The 25,326-nt window shown below is 45.1% G+C and overlaps 9 protein-coding genes across 9 annotated transcripts; 4 read left to right on the top strand and 5 right to left on the bottom strand.

Annotated features, from left to right (window-relative positions):
• Positions 1 to 67: 67 nt before the first annotated feature.
• Positions 68 to 1,997, bottom strand: AOL_s00097g329 (uncharacterized protein; the record flags this gene model as incomplete). The annotated part of the gene is made up of 6 exons (XM_011126162.1): positions 68 to 115; positions 190 to 269; positions 336 to 1,049; positions 1,114 to 1,528; positions 1,606 to 1,688; positions 1,760 to 1,997. 6 exons carry the CDS (start codon positions 1,995 to 1,997, stop codon positions 68 to 70), a joined length of 1,578 nt encoding a protein of 525 aa, XP_011124464.1.
• Positions 1,998 to 2,689: 692 nt separating this feature from the next.
• On the top strand, positions 2,690 to 3,918 carry AOL_s00097g328 (uncharacterized protein; the record flags this gene model as incomplete). The annotated part of the gene is made up of 2 exons (XM_011126161.1): positions 2,690 to 2,851; positions 3,076 to 3,918. 2 exons carry the CDS (start codon positions 2,690 to 2,692, stop codon positions 3,916 to 3,918), a joined length of 1,005 nt encoding a protein of 334 aa, XP_011124463.1.
• A 193-nt stretch (positions 3,919 to 4,111) lies between these two features.
• On the bottom strand, positions 4,112 to 4,891 carry AOL_s00097g327 (uncharacterized protein; the record flags this gene model as incomplete). The annotated part of the gene is made up of 3 exons (XM_011126160.1): positions 4,112 to 4,204; positions 4,292 to 4,769; positions 4,845 to 4,891. 3 exons carry the CDS (start codon positions 4,889 to 4,891, stop codon positions 4,112 to 4,114), a joined length of 618 nt encoding a protein of 205 aa, XP_011124462.1.
• A 1,894-nt stretch (positions 4,892 to 6,785) lies between these two features.
• Positions 6,786 to 8,120, top strand: AOL_s00097g326 (uncharacterized protein; the record flags this gene model as incomplete). Its single annotated transcript, XM_011126159.1, has 1 exon — positions 6,786 to 8,120. One exon carries the CDS (start codon positions 6,786 to 6,788, stop codon positions 8,118 to 8,120), a length of 1,335 nt encoding a protein of 444 aa, XP_011124461.1.
• Positions 8,121 to 8,326: 206 nt separating this feature from the next.
• AOL_s00097g325 (uncharacterized protein) lies at positions 8,327 to 10,532 on the bottom strand (the record flags this gene model as incomplete). The annotated part of the gene is made up of 5 exons (XM_011126158.1): positions 8,327 to 9,353; positions 9,431 to 9,873; positions 9,931 to 10,004; positions 10,063 to 10,249; positions 10,332 to 10,532. 5 exons carry the CDS (start codon positions 10,530 to 10,532, stop codon positions 8,327 to 8,329), a joined length of 1,932 nt encoding a protein of 643 aa, XP_011124460.1.
• A 2,001-nt stretch (positions 10,533 to 12,533) lies between these two features.
• Positions 12,534 to 14,326, bottom strand: AOL_s00097g324 (uncharacterized protein; the record flags this gene model as incomplete). The annotated part of the gene is made up of 3 exons (XM_011126157.1): positions 12,534 to 12,880; positions 12,940 to 13,884; positions 13,957 to 14,326. 3 exons carry the CDS (start codon positions 14,324 to 14,326, stop codon positions 12,534 to 12,536), a joined length of 1,662 nt encoding a protein of 553 aa, XP_011124459.1.
• A 1,192-nt stretch (positions 14,327 to 15,518) lies between these two features.
• Positions 15,519 to 16,475, bottom strand: AOL_s00097g323 (uncharacterized protein; the record flags this gene model as incomplete). Its single annotated transcript, XM_011126156.1, has 2 exons — positions 15,519 to 16,225; positions 16,304 to 16,475. The coding sequence occupies 2 exons, from the start codon at positions 16,473 to 16,475 to the stop codon at positions 15,519 to 15,521; spliced, it is 879 nt and encodes a 292-aa protein (XP_011124458.1).
• A 1,822-nt stretch (positions 16,476 to 18,297) lies between these two features.
• AOL_s00097g322 (uncharacterized protein) lies at positions 18,298 to 18,540 on the top strand (the record flags this gene model as incomplete). The annotated part of the gene is made up of 1 exon (XM_011126155.1): positions 18,298 to 18,540. The coding sequence occupies one exon, from the start codon at positions 18,298 to 18,300 to the stop codon at positions 18,538 to 18,540; it is 243 nt and encodes an 80-aa protein (XP_011124457.1).
• A 1,957-nt stretch (positions 18,541 to 20,497) lies between these two features.
• Positions 20,498 to 25,063, top strand: AOL_s00097g321 (uncharacterized protein; the record flags this gene model as incomplete). The annotated part of the gene is made up of 1 exon (XM_011126154.1): positions 20,498 to 25,063. One exon carries the CDS (start codon positions 20,498 to 20,500, stop codon positions 25,061 to 25,063), a length of 4,566 nt encoding a protein of 1,521 aa, XP_011124456.1.
• Positions 25,064 to 25,326: the final 263 nt, after the last annotated feature.

Below are 25,326 nucleotides of genomic sequence, written 5' to 3'. Positions count from 1 at the left end.
AATCAAAGGGTTGGGGTCAAGTCATGAACGGAGCATGTGGAGTTTGTAGATGATAGCGATCTTGTTATTATGGGAATTTCGCTTCGACTGCCGCCGAGAAGAAGTTACGCTCCATCTAATGTTTATGGAATTAGTATATACCCCTATGGGTACCAACTGGAGATGAAAAATCTTTGGATGCTTTCTCACCTCTGTGACTTTTCTAAAGATTTCCACAAGCTCCTCAACTTGTGTCATACCAAACCCTCCTGCCATTTCTTCCAAAATATCTATAGAGATAATTTCTTGAGTTTCATTCCCCTCCACACAGCCTCACAGGGGATAACATAACTTACCTCGTTGGGTCTGAACTTCTCTTGCATACTCCTCACTAGCGTACTCTTCAACCCACCTCCAGAATGTATTTCCTTGTGCTGTTTTGACACTCAATTCTTCATTTTCTCTATTTCTTGCAGCGACTTGATATCCAACCGAGCAGCTTATTAATGAAACCATCAAGGCAGCCACATCGCCGTTACCACCAACATCAAGTATGTATCTCGTATATGCAGTAGTCGTCGGTGCCTCCGGTGTTGACTGCAAGTCTCGTTCCGTCAGACCCGGAATCAATTCGGCACAGTATTTAACATGTAAAGCCGACTCGCGGATCACACCGGTTAAGTAATTTGCGCAATCGTTTATTTGTGCCAAAGTCGTTGCTTTGTATGTTAACAAGGCCTTGGCCCTCGCAAATTGTACGAGAAAGAGGTAGTCTTGCTTGAGGTACCACACGAACTTTTCGGTGCTGATAGTCCCGTTCGCAATACTCTTTACAAAGTCGTGGTTAACGTAATCGTTCCAGATGTTTGTGACAGAAGGGTGATTTATTAGGTACTCGATGAAGTGGCCCTTGGAGTATGGCAGTTTGTATACGTTATGAACGTGGTTAATTGGCCCGCTCCCTTTGCCGAGGGGGTATGATGCGGCTATGGCACCGGATATGTAATTTCGAGCATTAGATACTGCGGTAGGAAGAGGTTGCGATAACGCGATATTGCAAGCGATAGCAGCTATGCGGTGTTAGCTCTTGTTTTTGTTTTAAACAAGGGATTACAGATATGTAGATAAACTTACAAGCAAGACTGCACCCAGTTCCATGTGTATTATTACTCTCTATAAATGGCGAGTTAAATATTTTCACTGTACCGTTAGAGAGAACAAGCACATCCATAACAAATGCCTTGCTTTTCTGCCTGCGGGCGACACTCCCATCCTCTAGAAAAGGGAGATGTCCACCTTTCACAAGAACGGCAGTGGAACATTTTTCCTGCAACCTTTTGGCAAGGTCTACGACATCTGCCATCGAGTTTATGTTGTCAATTGGAAAAGCGGTCCTTGGTAACATGCTGGGATTTGTGTAGTATGAGAGAAGGTGCTGGGCTTCTGGAATATTTGGAGTAACGAGACTTGCTAAGGGTATAAGATTGCTGCAGAGATTGGAGATGGCATCTGTAGGAAGGAGAATGCTCCCCGAAGTTGATATCATGACCTGATAGCAGAGTATTAGGTAACTTCTCGGGCCCTTTTTGAGACCTTAGATGTATTTGCAGAGTCTGTATTACGTACCGGGTCAAGCACGATTGTTTTAAGATGGTACTTTTTGATAGATTCGACGATTACTGAAATTGATTGTGCACTTGTAAGCATCCCTAGTCAATAAATTGAATTAGCTAAGTTCCGTTCAAATGTATATAAAACTCAGGAGGCAATGTTAACATACCAGTTTTCACAACATCTACTCCAACATCTTCGAGTACTGCGGACAAAACTTTTCGCAAAAAGTCAGCGGGAATTGGGTGAATGTCGACGACCCCTGTTGTATTCTGAGCTGTCAACCCAGTCATTGCGGTCATGCCATAACATTTGTGCGCTGTTATGACTTTGATATCAGCTTCGATACCAGCGCCGCCAGAAGAGTCGCTACCCGCGATCGTGAGGATTCGAGGAGGCGTCGACATTTTGGATAATAGCGAGTGGGCGTACACCTAACCGTTGCCACTGTAAAATTGATCAATCGAATATATCTATAGCTATAGTCTGATCTTAGATTTCAAATGTTGGGACTTGAATCTTGGGTCCAAAAACCCAAACCAGCCAGTCAAGTGCAAGTGGCTATAAAGTCACCAGGCGTTGGCGAATGAGCTGGACTAAATTAATTGAGGCCGAAACAGGAACACGGCGTTGAAGATTGGCGAAATAGTCCGAGTCCGCCGCCCCACAATGCATTGCATAAAGACTGGGCATAGTATTGGGACCGAAGTGCGCCGCAGATTTCTGTCTTCGGGCATATAAAGTGGCTAATACCGGCCCGATTCATGATAAACCCGAATGACGTACCCACTCCAGTTCATTTGACTCCACATTCTTCGAGAAACAAAAGTACTTAATTGGCTGCTTTCCCAGTCGATTTCACAGCATTTCGGGTTGTTTTCAGCAGGGGCATTAAAATACCACACACACAACACTTACTTCGGTTTTAGTCGGGAAGATACCGAAACCGTTTAGAGGACCCTTGTAGCTGTCTTTAGTAGGATTTCTGGCTTCTTCAAAAGTCAAGAGATTTGAAAAATATTATCTTTTAGAGATTGAGATTTCTTTGTAGCTGGATTCGCTTTTGGCTATTCACCAGTCTCACATATCAACCTGCATAATGGCAACCATCCAGGCGCTTCGGCTTGGACGACGGACTTTAACACGAACTAGCTCTTTTGCATGGAAATCTGGCTACACAACTCTGACAGGTACTCGAACTCATGATCTACCTATACCTTCTGGCTCGTGGGATAGTCATGTTCATGTCATTGGAGATGAGGTACTTATTTAGAATCCCCTTCAATCAAACATCCGTATCTTGAATTCATATCTATGTATATAGTTAGTGGGCGTTACTAGAATTCATTGGGCTTGATGTTCTATTCTTTCTGTAAACCCCCAAAATATCTCTATCAAAGTATGGAGAGCAATTTGTTTTTTTTTTTTTTTGTTTTTTTAAATTTATCAAACCTTTAAGCTAAGAATATCAATATTGAATACTAGGCACGATATCCTCTCCACCCCTCCCACCCTTACCGCCCAAAACCCGCCTCTTTAGCTTCTCTCCAGTCTTTCAGCGCCAACCTTCACCCAAACATAACTCACCCAGTTATAGTATCTCTCTCGGTCTACGCCAATGATAATCGTTGTCTCCTCGACGCCCTCTCGGATCTTAAAACCCAGGGCGCCGTCGCGCGAGGTGTGGTCGGCATCGACCCCCACACAATTCCCGACTCCGAACTATCCCAAATGCACGAACTAGGCGTACGCGGAGTTCGTCTCAATCTAAAATCTTCGCTTGTCGAACTTTCAAAGTCAGAATTTGAAAAGATCCTATATCGATACGCTGATCGTTTGAAACCGTTGAAAACCTGGGCACTACAAATACACCTTTCTCTTCCGCAGGTTGCTCTGATCTCTGATATTATTCCAAAACTTGGGGTGACAACTATAATCGATCACCTTGCCGTCCCGTCTATGAAGCAACCGGCGAAAGCGCAGAATGGGTATAAGGATTTTATGCGTCTCTTGTCGCGTGGAGAGGTATACACTAAACTGAGTGGTATGGATCGATTTCCTACGCTACCGCTACTAGATGAATATGCAACAGAAATCGTGGCTCTGGCACCTGATAGGATTGTCTGGGCAAGCGACTGGCCTCATACCGGGGGCGTTGGGATGAATCCTGGTGGTGATAGGAACAAGATTCAAGATTTTAGGACGGTGGATGATGCGGCAATGCTCAAGAAGGCTGTGGAGGTTTATTGTAAGGGAGATGAAGGGGTAGTGAAAAGGATCTGGAGGGATAACGCGAGGGAGTTGTGGGATTACCACGGGGAAGAATGATTTACTTATAACAAAGCTTTAAATTTATAAAGATAACTCCATTTAGAGAATGAGGAAGCGAAATCATGCCGTAAAACGCCGCTTATGACCTGAGAAATATATATATTACAAGAAATCAACCTTTCCCCAGATTGCCAGCAGATTTTTGGTTTCATATCAATGCAAAGAATACCAGACTCCTAGATCCCTTTCTTCACGCCCTCCATTTCTTGGCGTTGGCTGTCGGAGAGCACGAATGCAATGTCCTTATTGTGTACGAAACGGTAACAGTCTTCGTAGGATCAGGCTGCCGATTAAGAATCTTGTTAGTGAACTTTGCTAAAAACTTACAATACTATCTGGATTTAAATTCTTTGCGGAGTAAGCAACTTACCAATTTATTCAAACTTGGCGCAGTTTCAACAGCTATCTGACATCCTTTCGTACACTCTACTGTTTTGATAGTGTAGGATGTGGAGGCGTAAACTGTAAGTGTGCCTTCGTCCATTGTCGGGAAAGGCACAGTGATCGTGTTTTTACAAACTGTCGTTGTTGTGGTTGTGGTTGTGGTAGTGGTTGTGGTCGCCGGTTTAGGTGCTTCCGTCGTTGCCGTAGTTGCCACTAATTTCGCTACTTGAACAACCGGGGTCGCCTTTGAGGATGTACAAGAGGTGGTGGTTTTGGATGTTGATGTTTTAGTGCATGATGTTGTTGTCTTTTTAGTAGAAGTGCAGCTAGTGGTTGTCTTCTTGCTTGATGTGCAGGTAGTGGATTTCGTTGAACGTTTTTCTATCATAACTGCTGTCTTTGAAGGAAATGCAAGATTGATAGTTATTGTCGGTACCTCGGGCGCAGGCGCAGCGACGGCGGCGCTAGATAGTTAAGCCAGTCATTAATTCGAAATACAATATATGTCATAAAGGATGTTTAGGTTCCAAGATGCTTACCTGGCCAAGCCGAGCGCAGTCAAGACGGCTAAGTTCAAGAACTTCATTTTTTAAACCCAAAGAATTTAAGGAACTTTTTCTTCAAACCTGAAGCAAATAGTTTGAAAAGTTTAAAAAAGTGATTCATGGGTGGCGGTTCTTTATAAAATGATACACCCAAGAAGGTCTTACGTGGACAAGAATGATGGATGATATATGAGGAAATATGGGACTACAGCTGGAAATCCTTGTGAAAGAGACGTCTTACGGCCTGAGACAGCTTTTATACCCCCTCGCTAAGTAGCTTCCGATTTCCTTTTTCTTACATGGATCCTCGAGGGCTATTACATTAAGAAATCTCAAGAGGTGCGAAGGTAGATTGAAGCGAAGACTATCCCGCCCAACCGGGGCATAGCTTTCAGGGACCCAGGCGCAGTGCCTTATCCGCTGTTGCATATTAGCTTAATGTCGCCATCGCAGCCCTTCAGTACTCTCTAGATAGCTCCCAAGCTTTTGTATATATATTCTTGGACGATAATTGCGATCTTTTCATCAATGCATGCCGCTCAAGCATGGGATTGATAACTGGGATAGACCTCGAGAAAAGCAGGGCGAAGAGAGCTATATATACCCTGAAAAAGCTGAGCTCAGATAGCGGCAACACCAATGCCTGTTTACCAGTGTTAGATATGGAGCCTTGAGAAGCCTTTGCCGTTACCTCATGCAGCTTTGCGGGTGTATTAGAAGTTATGGAAATGAATGCTTCATTTGTGTTGGAAGTGTCGTTTTTGGCTTTGCAAATCCAGGTATCTGGTGCTTCGCTTCGGCTTGCTGGGTCGCTTTGCCTCCTCGGAACGAGATGCCCTCGAGGCTTTAGAGCATTCAAACACCGTTATGTTATAATCCCGTATTCTAACAAACAAAAAAAAAAAAAATCATTTAGAACGAGAATACGATTATCAAACTAAAGAGGTATGCATCAGTTTCCAACAGGTCAACGCAGTGCAGCCTTAGCGGTAAAGAGCTATAGACTACTTGGACAATTTTGAGATAGCTAGACGGAAAAAACCGAGAGTACCTCAAATTTGTATACCAATTCAAACTAGTGCCCGGGCGAGCTTACGGCTAAGTTCATTTAGCAGTTTTTTTTTTCCCGCTTTGGGCCTATAGTTAATGGACAGTTGAGATTAGTCCCTAGCTTCGGCGACAGACCCGGCCGGAGTTCGCTTCTTTGTTCGAAATATACAATATCTCTCTCAAATATATAATCCACAACCACTTAAGCACTCCTAGAGTAGCAAATTTCACGAAACTTGATAGCGGCATATAGATATATATATTTGATCAAGATTGATGCTTTCTGTCAGGCCGTTTCTTCAAGTCAATCAATTGACATCTGGTCTCCTGATTATAATTAACACATTCCAACACATTTCCCTCCTGAATTGGAATCGAACCTGAAACCAATGCAAAGTTGGATTCTTCCAGTTTACATCCCCGCTGCAGTCGAATGTAACCTCATGATCGGCCGAACAAGCTCCTATTCGATCAGACAAGTGAAAAGAATTGCCAGGGTCTTCAGGAAAACAAGCTTTTCTTGGCAAAAGCTTACGCAGCCCTGGTCCCGCTCTGTTGCATACTAGGCGCTCCCAGACGGAATCTTTCCAGGGTTTTTGTACGGTCTTATACCCACTTAGTCATTCGAAATTTGACGTATTAGATATGATATCATGTTTGTACCTACGGAAAGGGGCGCGAGTTAAATTTTAATCTAGACAGAGTGGATGGGAATGAAACCTGTTCTGTGGAATGTAACAAAAGCAAGATTCCTAGTATCGAGTCATTGAAAAGCTAAATACTCCCCCTTTAAGGACTTAAAAACCCTGTTATCGAGCCCTTTTTAAATTTCTATCTGTATCCTTTGTATTGCATATACTCAGGATACAAAGTATCACAGTCACCATGGCCCAACATGACGATTCCTCACGGCCCACTTTTACCTTATTCCCGCGTCAAAATCCTAGAGTGGTCTCAAATAAAGCTTTCCAAAGTCGCCGCCCGTTCCCATTAATAGCTTTATCGGTGTTAATCGGCCTTTTCATACTCGTTTGGATATACTTCTTTTCAATATTTCACACACCACATCATTCCAATAGCTGGCGGCATCATCATTATCACAACTCTGGCCTCAAGATCCAACATATCGTTCACTCGCCTTCCTTTCGTCGAACGATTTTTCGAACACCTGCTGCCAGTTCTCTAGAACATAGAGACCTTACCCTGTTACTCACAATCGCGAACGATACGACATCATGGGGGTCTCTAACTGTTACATCTGACGCTGTTTTCACCTTTGAAGATTTCATATCCAGAATACGAGCCCAACAGATACCAGCTGAAAGTCTCAATCTAGGTCTTTTAACTAGCGACCTCCAAGCTTATAATAGTTATGTATCAACTCTATCAAGATTGACACCAGTAGAAAGGACACCATGGGCAAGAGCCGAAATAATATACCTCGAAAAGCTACCGGGTCCGAGTGGGCAGATGCAGGATAGCTTTGGGAACATAGCAGGAGAATCAAGACATGAAATTGATTTAAATGCTCAACTTGAAAGGAGAAGATACCTGGCCCGTCTTCGAAATTTCTTGAGCTCGCATATGTTGACCCCGGAGGTTGAGCATGTGATTTGGCTTGATGCGGATGTATATGGTTTACCGGTTGGATTATTTAAGCGTTTTCAAGAGTTGGGTAGGATCCCATCGGACTCTAATATCGATGGCATGGTGAAAGCAGGGCTTAGGGAGGCCGAAAGCAGGGTAATGCCGGGAGAGAATAATTCTGATAGTGTACAGGAGAGGAGCACACCGAGGAGCGCACCTCCCATTGGGTTAATCACATTACGCTGTCAGAGCTTCGATCGCCCAGATTATGACAGAAACGCCTGGTCAGGATTTGGGAAACGCCCACCGAGTTGGATATTGAATAATATTCTAAGAGGAACGGAGTACCCTGAAATGGGTAGTTGGGCCAAAGCTGTATCTCAGCTTATTGGCGAGACTGATGATAACGATCTTGTAAAATTGGACTCGGTGGGCGGGACAGCTTTATATATCAGGGCGGACTTGCTTAGAGAAGGATTGGTGTTTCCGGTACACTCAATCATTGGTACGGAATGGGGAAAAGATGGGAAGGATGGAATCGAGACGGAGGGGCTATGTTATATAGCGGAGAGACTCGGCTGGGGATGTTATTCACTTGGTGGGACATGGAGAACTCTGCATGCTGATGTATAAAGAATTTCGTTTATAAAAACAATCGTGGTATCAAACTCCCGCTAGACTAATCCTAAACCCCTCCTATCCCTATTAAAATATTGTATATATACATGGTATCGTGATATGTAAAGAACTCAAGAAAAGAAACTCATTAGGCGCTGTATTACAAGCCACGAAAGTTATGGTATCTGTCCCAAGTTAAGCGGAAGGGTGCACCGGTGCCGCTAATTCTTCTCACTTTCACCGAAAGTATTCATACTTTTCGCGTCACTACTCTTTCTGCCCCCTCTACTCGAGGCCTCATCTATCTCTGTGATGTTTACTGTGACACTATCTCTTGCCCCAGCAATACTGTTTCGGTTCCCATCTTCTGAAGCAGGCATATCTCTCTTACTATTTGCGATTGCAATAGCAGTTGTGATAGCATCAACATCCTCCTTTTCATCACCGTCCTCGTCATTTTCATTTTCCTCTCCATTTTGATTACTATCCACAGGACTCAAATCATTCGCGCTTGAGGTGCGAGATCGCTCACGACGTCTAGACTCGCGTTTCGACTGGCGTTTTCTACGATCATTGGCGGCTTTCAAAAGAGGATAAAAGACGATCACAACTGCTAGGAAGACAACAGCTCCAACTACTCCACCCACAATTGCGCCGATGTTGGGCTTGGATTTGGGAGGCTCGTAGTAATAGACAAGCTTGGTTTCTGTAGGTGTTGCAGAGGCAGATGTTGTGGTGGCGGTAGCGGTTGATGGAGTTTCGGAGAGTTGTTGGAGCGGAACGGAAAGGGTGGTTGTAGCTGCTTGGAATGTTGTGCGAAGAGATGCGCCTGTGCCGGATACCGTAGCATTGCCCTCACCAACCGGTGTCAAACTTGATGTTGAGGAAAAAGCTACACGGCGTGGCGCTAAGTGTGTCAGGCGGTGGGTATGGTCAAAAACTGTGTAGGCTGACCGAAGGAAAGGAAATCCAAGGATATAATCCGCAGGGGCAGTAGTGGCGGGGTAGTCGGAAATTGGCCTGACTGCGAGATTGCAAAGACCCTTCTTTCCAATGACAGGAAAAAAGAGAAGATTTGTTGGGATTGTAATGAAGGTTCTATCGATTGATAACTGAAGTGACTTGATGTCAAGTTCTTCAAGTGAGGCAGTGCAATTTCTTGTATAAACCTCAGAGCCCTTTGATTTCTCAACATCGGGGAACAGGCTAACAATGATCTCAAACATTGCATCTGGAATCCAAAGATATCTGCGACTTGGTTAGCTTAATATTCCGTGTGCGCCAGATCTAGACCTTTAAAGGGGCGACTATGCAAATAAACTTACGGCGTAAGCGACACCTGACCCACGCCGAGATGCCCGGCATCACTGTCCTCATCTACAATGGACACATTTCTTCCCTTTCCATCAATCCAGTAGATATTACTAACTGGCAGAACACCAGCATCGGTATCGTTTCCACCCTCGAAGGAGCTCAACTCCCCCGAAAATTGAGTTTCATCGATCCCTCCAAAGCTCAATTCTCCAGACTCATAATCAATATTTCCTCTCCTATCTACGCTAGTGAAAGCGAGAGAGTATGTAAGGGTATTAATAAAGCCAGCTCGTTGAAGTACGAGTAATAATTGTTGGCCAGGGCTTCCGGATGGAGATAAGGAAGAAAGCGATAGTTGAGGAGCAGATGTCCAACTATCCGCAACCGCGATACCGACGTTCGCGAGAATCGAAGATCCGAGTTGGATGTGTTCGGTTGCTTGTATACCATTGACCTGGTATCATGAAATTAGCATAAAACATGGGAAGCCTGTATTTGGTCTCTTGCTTACCGTATCCTGGCTATCGACTTCCAATTCTTGATAATCGCCCCGCGGAGAATATGTAACCGATCCAGGAATTGTATCTCAAAAGCAAGTTAGCCTCCTAGCAACCTAATTCTCACTTAAAGATCTATAACTTACAGAATCCAGATATCCTTGCATACGAGCAAGAAACCTCATTCTTGGTGTCCGCACAGTACGAGTCGGCACTAACACCAGCCGGTAGTGTCGGCGCCCATGTCGTTCCGTCCAGACTCAGGGCAAGAGTTAAAGGCTGCGGCGGTGTCCCAAAGGAAATATTTGTATAATAACGCAATCCGTCGTCACTCTATATCATTTAGTCTAAGTTAGGTCTCTATGCAATTGGTAAAACTCTCGGTTTCTGTCAGCTGTCTACGCTCAGAACGTACCAGCCAGATTGGTTGCACAAGTCCTCTCGCACTTGCAACTTGTCTCGGCGCAATTGATGACCTTTGCACTACTTCCGATATATCTCTTCTAACTTTTCCATCTATTTTTCCAAATCGCGGTATTGCGACAGCTTCGCCGAAGTGCGCTAATACAAGCGACGAAAGGGCGAAGCACGAGAATGTGTTGATGTTGGAAATCATTATATAATATGAACCGAGAACCCAAAACCTCGAGTTCCTGTTGAATTGAATTCAAACCAATGCCAGAAGATATTACGACGATGGGACAGAAAAGGCGCCCGGAAGTCTTTAAGATTGCGACCAGAACATGCGAGATCTCGAGATTTGAAGTTCAAATTCAAATTAGACCGGAAACCTGCCCAGATCGACGCACCCGCCGGCGACAGAGTTCTATTTATTTCTGTCTACATGTTACATGTGCATGCTACACTGGTTTCCCCCACTTCATCTCATTCTTATCTCCAACTTCGCCATCCGTCAAAATCGTCCAAAACCCTCATCACGTTCCATCTTTTTATTATTCTTAACTCAAACTTTTTGACCAATGGACCCACATGTGCAGACGAGCTAATCATCACCCATTCTAAATCAAGAAATGATTGTGAGAAAAATCGTGGAAGTTTGACATAAAAAACTAGTTTCCCCACCTTTCATGGTCCATTGGACAAACAGTGACCTTCACCATATCAACTCGAAAAGAGCAGCGATCAAAGAAAAAAAAAAGTTTATTTCCCAAGCGTGCGCCGATAGAAGGATTCCAACAGGTGAATTTCAGATGGCGGGATGTATGAATGGAATTTGCCAAGTCGCTGATGATAATCATGATGCATGTCTATCCTGTTTAGTAGGGAATGATAACAATCACGCTAGCGAACATCCCACTCTCTTTGTTAACCATATCGGGTAAATATTCTGAGAAAACGACATTTCCAGGGCCAGATGACCGGTCCCATCGATGACCCGGATACCTGGATCGAATGCTGATACGTCTACAAATTACGTTTGGGACTGTCGGTATTTCATGTATGGGCCGCCCCCCTCGAGCTCATCTTCCTATTTGTGTTCTATCCGGTTTAGGACAAACAGATTGGTATTTTTGAGAAATCGAATAGCTGGTCATCGAGATTTCAGTGATCGAAATGATTAATCGATAAATGATCATAGCCTTATAGAGATGGTATATAAAACGAAGAGTAATGAAAATGCCCATAGGGTCTGGGTATCAGATTATATCATGGCGAATTACAAAGGGTTTCTAATCTCTAGATATAGCTCTATGAGATATCATTCCTAGTTTACAATCTTGAAAACCTGAGGACTTATGAATTGGAGTTAGAAGATCTCGTCCGTGCCCAAATTATGCCTGTCCATGTTACACCAGGGACTAGTAGTTATAACGAGAAAGTTGATTGCGCAATGCAGAACGAAAATATGGCGTACTGTATCACCAAACAAATTTCAGACCCTTATCAGGACGAAGGTTAAAAGCTTGGTATGCAAAGGTACTTCCATTTTAGAAGAGACGGAGTGCATCTCTTATGTAAACCGATTCATTCTATCTGCGCAATAGTGTCAATGTCGATATCAAAAGGGATATACGTAAAACTCAACTGGCTCTACGTCATTGGATTGCAATACTAGATCCATAGACGATATTTTACAACCAATGTGTTTCTTTTACTAGAAGCATTCCGCCCTCCTATCAACGAAGCTACCACGCGTAGAGATCTAGAGAGCCCGGACGGTAGCTAGACCAATAGCCCTACTACCCAAGGACTGGAGTAGAACCGATCTTTCACCGTAGATGGTAAGGTCGAGGCTACATGCATATGCAGTCACTACATCTACATAGTACGTGAGTAAAAAGGGTAAAAGAAGGAGAAATCCCTACGGTTAATTAAAGTTTGTACCTGCATACAATCAAGAGTATGGACCATACTCGATGGCGGCGTCGCATCAGAGAGGGGCGGGACGGACTCAAAATCAACCCAGCTTAGCTGATCACTAAGTAAAGTTTCGACACATATATCAAACTAGTAGTTTTAAGATTATTTCTTGCAGGTGCTGAGACAGCCCCTCTCGCAAGGCATTGTTTGGGGATGCAAAGTTCCATGATAGAAAGAATTAATTCTCGAGTTCTTCTAATCCCGGGCTAGTCATCTCGAACATAGGTATTTCGAATCACATAAACTCTACTTTGACACCATCAAGCCAACCACTCTCTCCTCTAGCACATATCTCGCCTATTTCGTAAAGCTCGTCCAAAAATGCTGCTGAAAATGAGCCAGGGCCTCTAGACCCATCCTTTTTGACTGCTCTTTCCGCGGCAACATTGTAAAGTAAAACCGCTGCCAAACAGCTCATCAACTTATCATCCTTATTGACTGCCAGAGCTGCGCAAAGAACCGATCCAAGGGCACATCCCATTCCCGTGACTAGGGCTTGGAATGGATGTCCGTTATTCACTAGGACGGTTCTGACTCCGTCTGACAGTACATCTGTAACACCGGTTGTGACTACCACGTTTCCTATTACCCCCCTCAGATTAGTATATCAAAACGATCAAGTCAAGGAGAATGTAACATACTCTCTCTCCCAGCGACACCCTTCACAACTTTTATCAAATCATCAATCCCCCCTGCTGAGTCTGAATCCACACCCTTCATTCTGATTCCTTCTCCAGCTATTGTTCTGATCTCGCCTTCGTTCCCTTTGATGACATCCACATATCCACACTCATCCAACACCCACCTAACCGTCTCTTTCCTCATCCCAGTCGCACCAGCACCAACAGGGTCAAACACCACTGGCTTCCCCGTTTTATTGTTCTCCCTTATAGCCTGTAAATACAATCTTCTCTCTCCAGGCCCAGAAGTACCCATGTTCACAAGACAAGCCGAGTGCGGCGCGATCGCAGCTAAATCAGCTACTTCCTCCAGATTATCCGACATTATTGGACTTCCGCCCACAGCCAACGTTACATTTGCACTAAAGTTCTTCACCACTGCGTTGGTGATATGATGGACTAATGGTTTATGCTCTTTGATTGTTCGGAGTATAGTAACGACTTTGTCGAGGATTAGTGGGAGGTAGAAGTGGTTGAATGCTGTTGATTGAGATGGTGGTGGTGATGCCCATAGTGGTGGGGATTTGTAGAGGGAGAGTAATCCAGAAGCTGCGGATTCTGGGTCGGTGGATGATATGATTGCGCTTACAACCGCTACTCCGGCGAGAGGTAGTCCCTCTGTCGGTCGGGATTTATAGAGGACGGCTTGTAAGTTGGCCGCGTTGATAGAGCCGATAGCCACGGAGGGAAGCTCCGGTCTTTTTGAAGAGATCAGTCCAAGGATTTGGCGTAGGCCGGAAGGGTAGAGGGGAGCTGAGGCATCTGGTTTTGTTCGGGTAGGGAATATTGGCCCGATGCCAATATAGTCCGCAGTAGTAGAGGCGGCGAGAGACGCCTGGGTCACGTTTGATACTGATAAACCAATTATGGCGGTCGGCCCGAGGAGATTGCGAGCAGTATTGTAGTCTTTAGATATAACCGTTGTTAGATATTATATACCTAGATAACTATTTGGGAAATTGTTTAAAGAGAACGGACCCATATCATCCCATCCGATATGGGCGCCTTCACACCCGACCGCCAATGCAACATCGACTCGATCATTGATAAGTAATGGGACGCCATATTTCTTGGTGATCGAGTGAATGCGCTTCCCAAGCGCAATAAACGGCGCAGTATCAAGATTCTTCTCACGGAGTTGTACAATTGTAACACCGCCTTTGATAGCGGCCTCAATATGCGACTCAAGGGTACAATTTTGAGGAAGAAGAGACGAAGAAGTTACCAAATATAGAGTTAAGTCGAACTTTGGTTTGGTGGGGGATGTTGGAACCATAGAAGTTGAGGTTGACATTTCAACTGCCGGGCCCTTGGCGGCATCTGACATCATTGCGGCTTGCTCGGACATTTTTTTTTTCTGGCTGGCTGGCTGGCCTCGGATCGGAAGATTTATTGACGAGGATATGGATGTTCCGCGCGATGAGCAGAAAAAAGCGAAAATTTGGGAAGATATCCGTTATTTTATACAAAAATGGGCTGTGTTCAAAGACTGTGAATATATGTCGGTCCGGTCGTCGAGCACAATTTTTTCAGTGCCTTAGCAGATACGTAATATAATTGCATGCGATAACGTATATAACCTTGTCACCGCCATGTCGCCGGTGCGCAGAAAAGTGCACGACCAAAGCATAGCCATTGAATATCAAAAAGTATAGTAAACTAGTACCATAGTCAGGCGACTAATGCAGCGTCAGTCCAACATTAATCGGTTCCAGAAGGTCGCAAGTAGGTCAATATCTCAAATCCATTGCATTGACCAGGTTCAGGGAGCCTTTTTTGCGACGCGAAAGGATTCGGGGATTTGAGAAAATGTGGTGGTACAGCAAGGGTTTGCATGTCAGATTGATTGCGTTTCGTTCTTTGGCCAACAGCAAGCAAGGCAATTGCATGCTTGAAGTGGATGACAATGTGCTCCTTCGGTCCCGAGTTTGAGATATCTCAATTAATAACCTTGAGACGGGATCGGATTTGTAAGACCAAAGGAAGGAAATAGCGAGGCCGTTTGACCTTTCGAAATCGAGGCTTTGGCTAAGTCAGCTATGCGACGTGGGGGTAAATCAAAGTTGAATCCTGAAAATTGAAACTTTGGCAACACACGTCTTGTTGTATTTCGATTAGTTCTCGGAGCGTATTGGCCTTATCGATCATGAATCAACTGTTTCCAAGTTCAATATCTGCTAAAGTGCCCCGGAGAGTGACAAGTATCAAGTTAAATCTACATGCATATTCTATCCTTAACTACTTAGGTATAATAACAAAAAAATAAAAAGAGTAAAAAGAACAAAAGAACAAAAAATGAAACTGAAAAAAAGAAAAAAGGAGAAATGAAGAGATCTTTACAATTGTACAATAACATCCCACAATTCAAAAAAAAACATTAACTATCGGCCCAGTCCTTTATAAATGCAGATAAACGAAGATGGTATACGAGTATGAGCATACTGACTGGGTGTGGCTGATGTGTCCCGGATTCGAGGATAGTACATATATCTTCATGGATTGAATCAACCAGTCCCCGAGTCCTTATACGTATCTCCCTCCTAACAGTTATCAAAGCCCCTGCGCTCCACCTCCACAAGGGTGTGCCCATCCTCACTATCTCCCTCACTCTTCAAAACAATCTCCTCCGGTCGGAACTGGTCCGGGAACCAAACCACAAAGATAACTTGCGTCGCAAGCATCAAAACAGCGTCAAAAATATACCAAGGCCACTCATTTGCCAACAAGTACGCATCAACCCCCATAACGTACTCAATAACCCTAAACACCGACCTGACCATGATCAATGCGCTGCAGGCATACAACATCTTCAACCCGGCCCTCCATGGAATAGTCAAATGCGGTCCACTTCTAGGATTTTCGCTAACATCTTTATTCATCCTAGCGTGGAAGATACTGCACACGATGATGAAGAAACCGAAGATGAGGATTTGAACGATTAATCCAGCGGTGATGATCCATTCTCCGATCTTTTGGGTGCTTTCTTTGAAGGTTAGACCCACGGCGTTTCCTTGGATGCTTAGGGCGATTACATCGCCTGCGACAAAAATCCAGGTTAACCATTTCGCTGGGACGATCGAAAAGCGTTCTCCTTTGATTGAACAGATGAGGCGGCGGAGGACCATGTAAATCGAGGCGGCATAGAACACGGGAGCGAGAATGATGAAACTACTTTGGACGGCGAAGGCGGGGATTTCGTCGGTGTGCCAGTGACAGTATATACGGACACCATAGCCGCCTACTTGGACTGTTTATGAATATTAAGTGTTAGCGTAGGCTTTCGATAATAAATTATAACTAAGTTGGAAATTGGGGATGGACATACGGATTCCACCGATTGCAAATGGTATGCAGAACCATGTCCGGGTTCTGATCAAGCGCCAGCAAAGAACACCTGTTGCGACCGCAAAAAGGACGAGGAATAATGCTGCTGCTGGGATCGATGGTAGGTATTTCCACAGGTAGACGTCTCCCTCCACAGGTTTAAGTTCAACCATAACTGCGGTGATGTATATATATATATAGTTGAAAGGAAAGAATATTTTCTGAAAGAATTGTATGTATAATCTAGTAGGTAGATCCGTTGGAACTTGGAAGTAGATATTTTCAATGAGAGAAATTTTGAAAATGAAATAAGATAAGATAAGCCAAAAGAATAGAAGAAGATTGAATAGGATATCGACTTGAGTAGCTCTAGAAATTGGACTGCTCTTGATGTAGTTTGAACTGGTGAACTGAGTAATAACAGAAATTTGAGATGAAGATAGAAGTCATACTTATATTTCTAACCTAGACTTTGAATCCTCAAAATTAAAATACAGAAAATCGATATAACGTTTACAATAATAGCCTCACAGACCTCCTTAGGATGTCGGTATTCTATCAAAGATATAAAACTCACCCGGTGAAAGCGACTCAGTCCGACCCAAACCGGTCTAGTGTACGCGTATAGGCCATATTAGGTTTAGTGTCTGCATATCAGACCGCTTAAGACTTAGTGTACGATTCTCTCCGACAAGGTTAGTAATTCTTGGCGTTGTTTCGCCTATGACCAGTACGTCAGCACAGCATTTGGTTCGACTGCGCAGGTCTGCAGGCTCCACCACGGGTGCTGCAGATTAATTTGTCCGAGATCTAAGCCTTAACACCAAATACGAACGAAAAAAGGTTTGTGCCTGTAGTTCAGTAGAGATGTTGCGTATATTGGTGTTGTCGTTGTGAAGCAAGAGCCGCTATTAAGATTCTTGGTACGGTCATTCCGGTTCTGTATACGTAGACGTCGACACGCATTGAGGTTGATGTCGTCCCTGGTATACTATGATATTCTCTCGTATTATTGATTTTTAGATGGGTATTGTCCCGATTAATTCGTATAGGAAAATTGGCACTTTTAATTAAATTGATGAATTCAAAGTTTAAGATACATCCTGTTCCTGTTCCTGTAGTGCCTCTATTGGGAACCTTAACCATCCCCGCCAATTTTCCCCCAACCTATCACTGATTGCCTCTATCAAAAACCGACCACCATCCCCAATCAGCCACATAGACCGCCCCCGATGCAATAACACTGCATAAAACGCCAATACTACAAGCGCTTCTGGCTCACATAGGCGCAGCAGGGCTACGTAAGCAGGAGATAGAAGTATCACCCAAGTAAATAGCACAGAAACCCTTGATTTACCCTGTGCACAATCGAACATACGTTGCAGGTCACTCGCTGCTTGTAGATACACCTCGCGCGAAGATTCCGGTATGTTAGATGCATTTATGAGCTTGATAAGATCATCACATTCTGATCCGGTTGCATCCGGGATTTGCAGGAAAACTTGACCTAGCCTTAAGTTTGGTCCGATTTCTTGTTCTCGAACTGCTGGAGAACATTGATTGACAACGGCTAATACGCCGCGGTAGACATTGACGTCGTGAGTAAACTTTTCGATGAATGAATCAAGGCTTCCGCGTTGATAATGTAAAGTGTCGCATAGTAGATGGACACCCACTGCGGATGAAAAAAGAAACATGTGGATACAGTTGGATGATGTGACTTCTAGCACCGGATTGGCCTGGTTGAAGAGTGAGAGGGCTCGGTTTTGGAGCCCCGTGGCGTAGGAATGGTAATGATTGATCTTTTGACGATCGGTGAAAGTTGTACTTAAATGCAATGCCGACATGGCAAGCATTTGGTGGATTAGATAGGGGGTGGCGAGGCCGTGTTCAATGTATACTGTCGAAGGTATATACTCTGGCTGAGAGGGATCTTCTGATGAACGAAAGTCTTGACTCGATAAGTTCATAAAGAGTTCCAAGTGAATTTCGTTTATGCTGAAAGGATCTTGCGGTTTGGTTGAACTGGCCTGGACTGAAGGCCCTGGCTCAGGAAATGAAAGTACTGCAACAGATGGAGTGGAACTGGTATCATTTTGCCCTGAGATTAAGGAATCAGAACTTGATATCGAAGGCGCCGGAGAAGCATTTGAACCGGAGCTTGGTGAAGCAGCATATACACCCGCACGATTATTCGGTACTGCTAGAAGTATGGGAGGCGTCTGGTTTTTAAGGTAGGAACATTCTAGCTCCGCTCCACGACAGTTTGCACATATTGGGGCAAACCCGTCACACTTTTGTTTTTAATTAACCGGTCGAGAGATACTAGTGTTAGCGACGCCTTTGCATGAATAAACAGTGAAGAAAGTATGGTTTTTATATCTTACTCTGATGTGGCGTTTCTTGCATTGTAGGCAACCATTCCTCGACTTTTTATGTGGACGACGAGACATGGTGTATAAAATCTCACACCAAAATTGATTATTAAAGTTGGTATCTGTAGCCAGGCCTATGATTTAAACTTCATAGTATATATGCGATGGAATGCAGGTATGAATCCACATGAACAGGGGTTGACAATTTCGTCGCGATTGTATACATGTATCTACTTGGTAAGCTTCTCATATTCTTCGGGATGTCATTTACTGGAAGTCGTAATGAAATCAAACAAACCTAAACGAACCTGCGCTGATCGAAACTTCTTCGCTGTGGGATATTGTCTGTCGCTATAAGTACTTACAGCTAGAGCACTACTTCTCTGATATCTGGGGTTACTATCTTTCCTTGACATAGGTATTAAGTAGGTACTTTAAGGAACTAAAAAATTAAACCGAATGCTCCTTTCCCGTGTGAAAGTACGTAACCACCGGTTTCAACACAGTTTTCCGACGAATGCCAAAAATTGGCGGAGTCTGGTCGGTCTCGTTGGCGGAGTCTGGGCAGGAACAGGACAAGCCGCACGAACTTACGAATTGTATCTTAGTCAGTTTTCATATTTCACTCTGCGAAGGATGTTTTAATACATATTTTAATATGGAATTATTGATATATATACTTACTTAAGTACGTAAGTACCTATGTACTTACATAAATAGAGCCTGCGGGTATTATTTAATACATGTTAGAAGGAATAGTAGGAGACCAGATCCCAAGAGAGTCCAAAACAATGCAAATACACACATGAAAGAATAACAATAAAAAGTCAGGAATGCCTAATCAACCTGAATTGGGGTTTATGGATTGTTGATATTTGTATATCCTTGTTTGACCGCACATTGCAATACGATGGCGTACAATAGTATTATCGATAAGTAGAAGCCATCGCAATCAGCTACTAGTTCATATCGTCCTTTTAAGTTGTGTGAAATGCTGCATGGCTGTGACGAGAAATGTCGCTAAGGTGACGTCTGGCCATCACCGTCGCAATGCGGGTATAACCAAGTAGCCAAGTGAATGAACGAATGAATGACAGAATGAATGAATGAGGATGAAAGCGATAAGCCAGAGTTGCAGTTAGCAGGCAGTTGCTATCAGCTATCAGGCCATGCATCAGAAGAACCTCAGTGATTGGGTGCGCATGGTGGTGGGCGGACAGAAGTGGAGCTCTGTGTTGGCACCGACGTTGGTGGTTGTCTTGCCAATGTCGCCAACAGTACCGGTTCGGGCAGCGTCACAACAAGCAGCCAGCGCCGACCGGTAAACAAACTGCCCGTTCGGGGTCAGCAGCTGCGACAGACGAAAAGAAAACACAGCGCAGCGCCGATGGAATGCTGTTAAAACGTAACCTCATCCCGGCCGGCACTTTCCCCCTCGCATGCATCGTACAGTCACTTGTTCTTATTCTGTCCAACTTCAAACTATTCCAATTAATTTGCCGTTTATAGCTTGTTCGTTGCACCCGATTCCCAGCTGGATCGCAGCTGGACCGGCTTGCCGCTGCTTTGCCATTTAGATTTATTCCAGTTCCCCGCTTCTTTTTATATATACTTACCTACCACTTACTTACTTATCTCACGATATCTCTGGTTATACCTAGCTAATCCTTCACTGTCAAATTGAGTGAACGAGCGAGCTGCGACATACCTACATAGTACGACTACTACTTGCTTGCTAGAGTACATAATAATTGTTGTTTGTTGTCGATGTTTGTTTGCGTCACGTAGCTGAGTGCAGCGCAGTGGTCAATACGCACACCATGTCTTCATCTCGTTCCGCTTCGAATTCTTCACGTCCCTCGCTGTCCTCAACACGGAGCACTCCACCAACCGACGACGGCGGTTCCAAGATGACCAGCCCTAAGAAGGCTCAGTTCCTAGACATGTCGCTGGAAGAATCAATTGATAACTTGGACGACATTTCTACATTTCCACCAGAGGTCGCTTTACCCTCAGAGACTTCCCACGACACTCTCTTAGAAACCACCAGCAAAGATGCCACCGAGATCGACGCGATATTCGAACAGAGTGATTCCGAATCAGAATCGCCTCTTCGGCCCCCCTCCATTCCAGATTATCATTTTAGTGGTCCTAGGAACTACTCTCGCCTAACAGAACGGGACTCTGATGATGAGAGGTCTGGCACTCCGCCACCAAACCCCTTTGGGCCTTCCATTCGTTCTGCAACACTTAAGACCGCTGGCCGGGTGGCCGGTGACAACGGCATTATTCTACCATCTACTGTTTCGGAATCGCCTAGTCCCTATGTATCGAGGAGTCGGCTATCATCCTCCCGTGGTGGTACCGTGAACTCTGTTTTTCAGGATGTCCCAATTTTCTCGCCGTTTTCTTCCCAAAAGAAAAAGAAGAACGGTAAGAACGGGTTTCCTAGAGGAAATCCGTCTCCGAGCCGCAAAGGAGGCCGTATATTGGATGTCCCGGTCGCTCCATCACCCGACCCTTCTCCTTTGGTATTACTACATGTTACTCTTCTCCCGTTGCCTGCACAAGGTCCTGCATCGTCAGTTCTTGCCAATCACTTGCGCAAAATGATTTCCCCGACAGTTGTTGCCCGGGGCCTTCTGCTGCCTCATCCTAACGATGACTATGAAGGCTTAATTGAAATGATTGCAGAGAATCTTGGTCTTGATCAAGAAACTCCTCCACCTTTCAAGAAGACAGCGACATACTCATTTGATGACTGCGCATCGCATTCGGAAGGTTCATATGTCGGATCATCGGACGAGGAAGGCGAAGGATACTGTCCTACATGTACCCGAAGGCGTCTCAAACCCGAATTCTGTCGCCATGAAAGGCCACGTAAGCACCGAAGACCTTACACACATACTGAGAAATGGTATACAATCAATATATTTGCTTCGAATGGCTTGATGAGATCCGGCGCATGGAGTCGCAGCTGGGAAGAGATGGAAAGAATAGATGTTGAAGTCACTGTTACGCCTGGATACGAGGATATTGACCCACCTAAGACCCTTAGACCCTCATCTCAGCGGAGTGACGGGAAAAGAAGTCTTCAAGGCGGCTTCCAGTTCAAGAGGCGGGTTCAACCATTACCTGGTGTTGAAACAACGACAGACGAGGAGATGCCGCAACCTAGGAGACTTTCTGCTGGTCGGAGGAAGCCCTCTGGCGCCCGCGTCCCGAGCGGTTCTATGAGGAGTCGGAATTCTAGTAATTATATCAAGCAAGAGCCGCTCAGTGAGCTGGATATAATGCTACCGGATGTTGAGAAGGCGAAAGAAATATACGAAGATGGTGTTGATCTAGATGTTCCGATTTTTGAACCACCAACAGAGGAGGATGGCGAATTCGTTCCTATCTGGGAAGACAAAGACGATAAGGAAGAGAAGCCAACTGAACGGTTCAAGAGCGAAGACTCCTGGACGACGGACGATGAGGGTTCGCGACAACAGGACAACGATGAAAATGCCAAGCGACCGTCCCAAGGAGCAGCATTAGCTACGGAGAAAGAAGAAGACCGAAGACTCAGCGCTTTCACAATGGATACTGCGATTCACCACTCTATCATTGGTTCTTCTCGTGAAACAAGCGTGGAAAGCGAAGCGATCGGTTCTGAGTCTGAAGATATTCCTACTGTATCGCCGTCGCCTTCTCCGGAACAGAGAAAGATTTCAAACCCTCATAGGTTACATCCCTCATCCCGCCGAGCCAGCCGCGAGATCACTCCTGCAGAACTTAGGAGTTATGCTGCTAGTGAAAAGACGGCCTCTCGCCCCACTTCTAGTAGAAACCCAGGGAACATGGCCATAGTCGGTCTTGCTATTTCTGATGACGGTACAGCGCTGGAGGATCTGGAAGAGGACAAGGAAAATCGCCATGAGAGCATTGACAATAAGGAAAACATCCCGGTGGATATCTCAGATGAAGAACCCGAAGTGAAACCAACTCCTCTGCGAAATAGACGGGCAGTGACTCCTAAGACGGCTGGACCGTCGCCGATGCCGTCTAGATTTTCTTCCCCTGATATTTCACCAGATATCTCTCCAATGGTGTCTCGGGCTGGCAGTCCGCAACCACAACCGACGAAGGGGCCCACGTCTAGAGAGAGAAGGAGAAGAAGTATCAGGCGAAGCTTTGACAAATCGTTTGGTACGAGTTCATCTCCTGGAAGCCGAGCTCAATCACGTAAGAACTCGGGCGAGTCGGGGACAGCCCCATTCACACCTGGTGAAAGTTCTCCCCGGGGAAGGTCGGTGTCCAGGAGTCCTAAACAGTCAAAATCTTCATCACCTTCTCCGCTGGAGAAGGAGGATCCTCTCCCGGAAGGTCTCATCGATAGACTTCGCGACATGCTGAAACCTACAATCAAAACCCTTTCGGCGATCCCGCTACCCACATTGTTACTAATTGCCATTCCCTTTGCCGGACTGATTGCATTTAGTGTCAACAGCTATTTTGCGCAAAGGAACCTCGACTATATGGTTCGAAACTTCATGGAAACGCAAGTCGCGCGAGAAATGCAAATACTCCAGCAACAACAGCAAGCCGCTCCTGATATGAACCAAGTGCCTCTGGAAGTTCAATATGCCCCTGCGCCACCTTCAATCCTTGGTGATGTCATCGCAGAGGTGGAAAAGATGCTTCCGGGCTCTGGGATAGGGCTATTGGCAGGAGAGAAAGCTAATCTTGAATGGCAGGAGGCTCAGAAGAGAGGCCTCGAACGTGAGAGCGTTGTTTATGGTATCCAGGTTGGTGGGAAGTGTGTTATGCCAGAGGATGTTCCAGCAGCGATAAGAAGGGCTGCATCGGAACGTGAGGACGGCCCTTCCAATCAAGGATCCATCATTGAAGATCTAGACCTTATCGATGAAGACGAGGCGGCCTTTGGATTTGGTCCTGTCAAACTTCAACCTGGATCTGAAATCAAGTCTGGACAAGAGCAACTAAACGCTGACGAGGATGCAAGAGGTCGCGGCGAGCAGAAATCCGAAGATGAGGACTCTGCCGGCTATGAAAGGTCCGGTTCCCGCTCCCCTCCTCTTGCACCGTACCGGAGGGACCGTTCTCGCGAGAGGAAGAATTTCCCTGAAGAACCCACTCATCATTACCACTCACCGAATCTACCCGTTTATGATGACTTCGATCGTCTTTCCGAGGCCGGGGATATCGATGTTGGAAAAGCGGATGTTAGAGATGCAGGCCCAGATTGGCGCGACAGTGATATCCCTGAACTGGAACTCCCACCTCCGATCCGAGAAGTTCCTGCTAGCCCCAGTAAGGTTCAGATACCTATTATGGAACCATCGCAGGAGACTGTGGAGCCAAGTGAAGCATACCAAGACATTGAAGAGCCAACTAATACACCAGCCAGTGAGTTGGATGGAGAAGTTTCACCAGAAGTTGCTAGACTTATCCCGGAAGAAGATGAGCGGTTGCCTGAGCCAATTGTACGGACAGGATACACGCCTCAGCAACGGCCATCTGATTATAACTCTCGCCCATCTTCACGTAACGGGGAAGTTGACGAGTCCGATAATACCTCTCAGCCTGAAACTGATGATGTAGATGCTGAATCTCAAGATGCATCCCGACCCCCTACAAGGAATGGAAGAGCTAGTTCTCGGCCTCCGTCTTCTAGATCCGCTTCGAAGTCTAGGGCCTCTTCCCGAAGTTCTAGATCCAGATCACGGCCACGAAGCTCTGGAGGATCCAAGAATTCCGACTCCTCAAGTGGCACTATGGAGACCGTCGAAGAGGGCGAAAACGTAGTGGAGCAGGTCCCGGAGGAAATTGCAGCAGGCACCCATGATGCTCCGGATTCGCAAAACGATGAGAATATCTCCACAAATTTGCCAGAATCTCCGGAAGACGTCGTTCCAGAGGTTAAAGGCGATGGGTCGTTTTTGGAGAGGTTAGGTTTAAAGTTCGGACCACAAAGAATCTTTGGGCCAATGCCTAAGGACTTCGAAGCCCCAGTCGTAACACCAACCGAGGAAGTCCTAAGTTCAACATCTACTCCAGCTTTAGAACCGACAATAATTGAACAGGAAACGGAAGATGTGCTATCAGTTGGCTCAGCATCGCCTGCCCTCACGTCTTCGGAGCCACCCTCAGAATATGAACACTACGAAGACGCCGAAGAGGATTACGACTATGATGATCAATACCAGTATCAATACGACCCCGATCAATATGATGACTACGCGTATGATAGTCAAGATGACTATAACATCCCCGAGGCCCTGATCGACGAAGATTATGCCTTTGAAGATGAGGATGGCGATGGGTCAGCCTACGATGAGGTCGAGGAGTTCGACTATGAGAAATTCAAGGCCAGTCAGTAAGAGTCTTTCTACCTATCCGCCGATGATGGGCAGGTCTGGAGTTTATGGCGTTTATGATTTTATGAGTATCCCAGCGATTATATTTCTTTTGAAAATATTTCTCAAGGAGGCAAAGAAGCTTTCTTGGTTAATACTAGATATCTAACCCATTTTAATGTGGCGGTATTTTATGTTTTTTCTCGAGATGAGTTTATTTAGCCTACTATTTTTATTTTATTTTTCTGGCTTGCCTACATGTCATAACTGTTGCGGTTCTTTTGCGA

This window comes from Orbilia oligospora (assembly GCF_000225545.1).
Source record: "Orbilia oligospora ATCC 24927 unplaced genomic scaffold scaffold00097, whole genome shotgun sequence".
Classification (NCBI taxonomy): domain Eukaryota; kingdom Fungi; phylum Ascomycota; class Orbiliomycetes; order Orbiliales; family Orbiliaceae; genus Orbilia; species Orbilia oligospora.
Note: the sequence above shows the minus strand (reverse complement) of the source record. Positions and strands in the feature narration are given on the sequence as shown.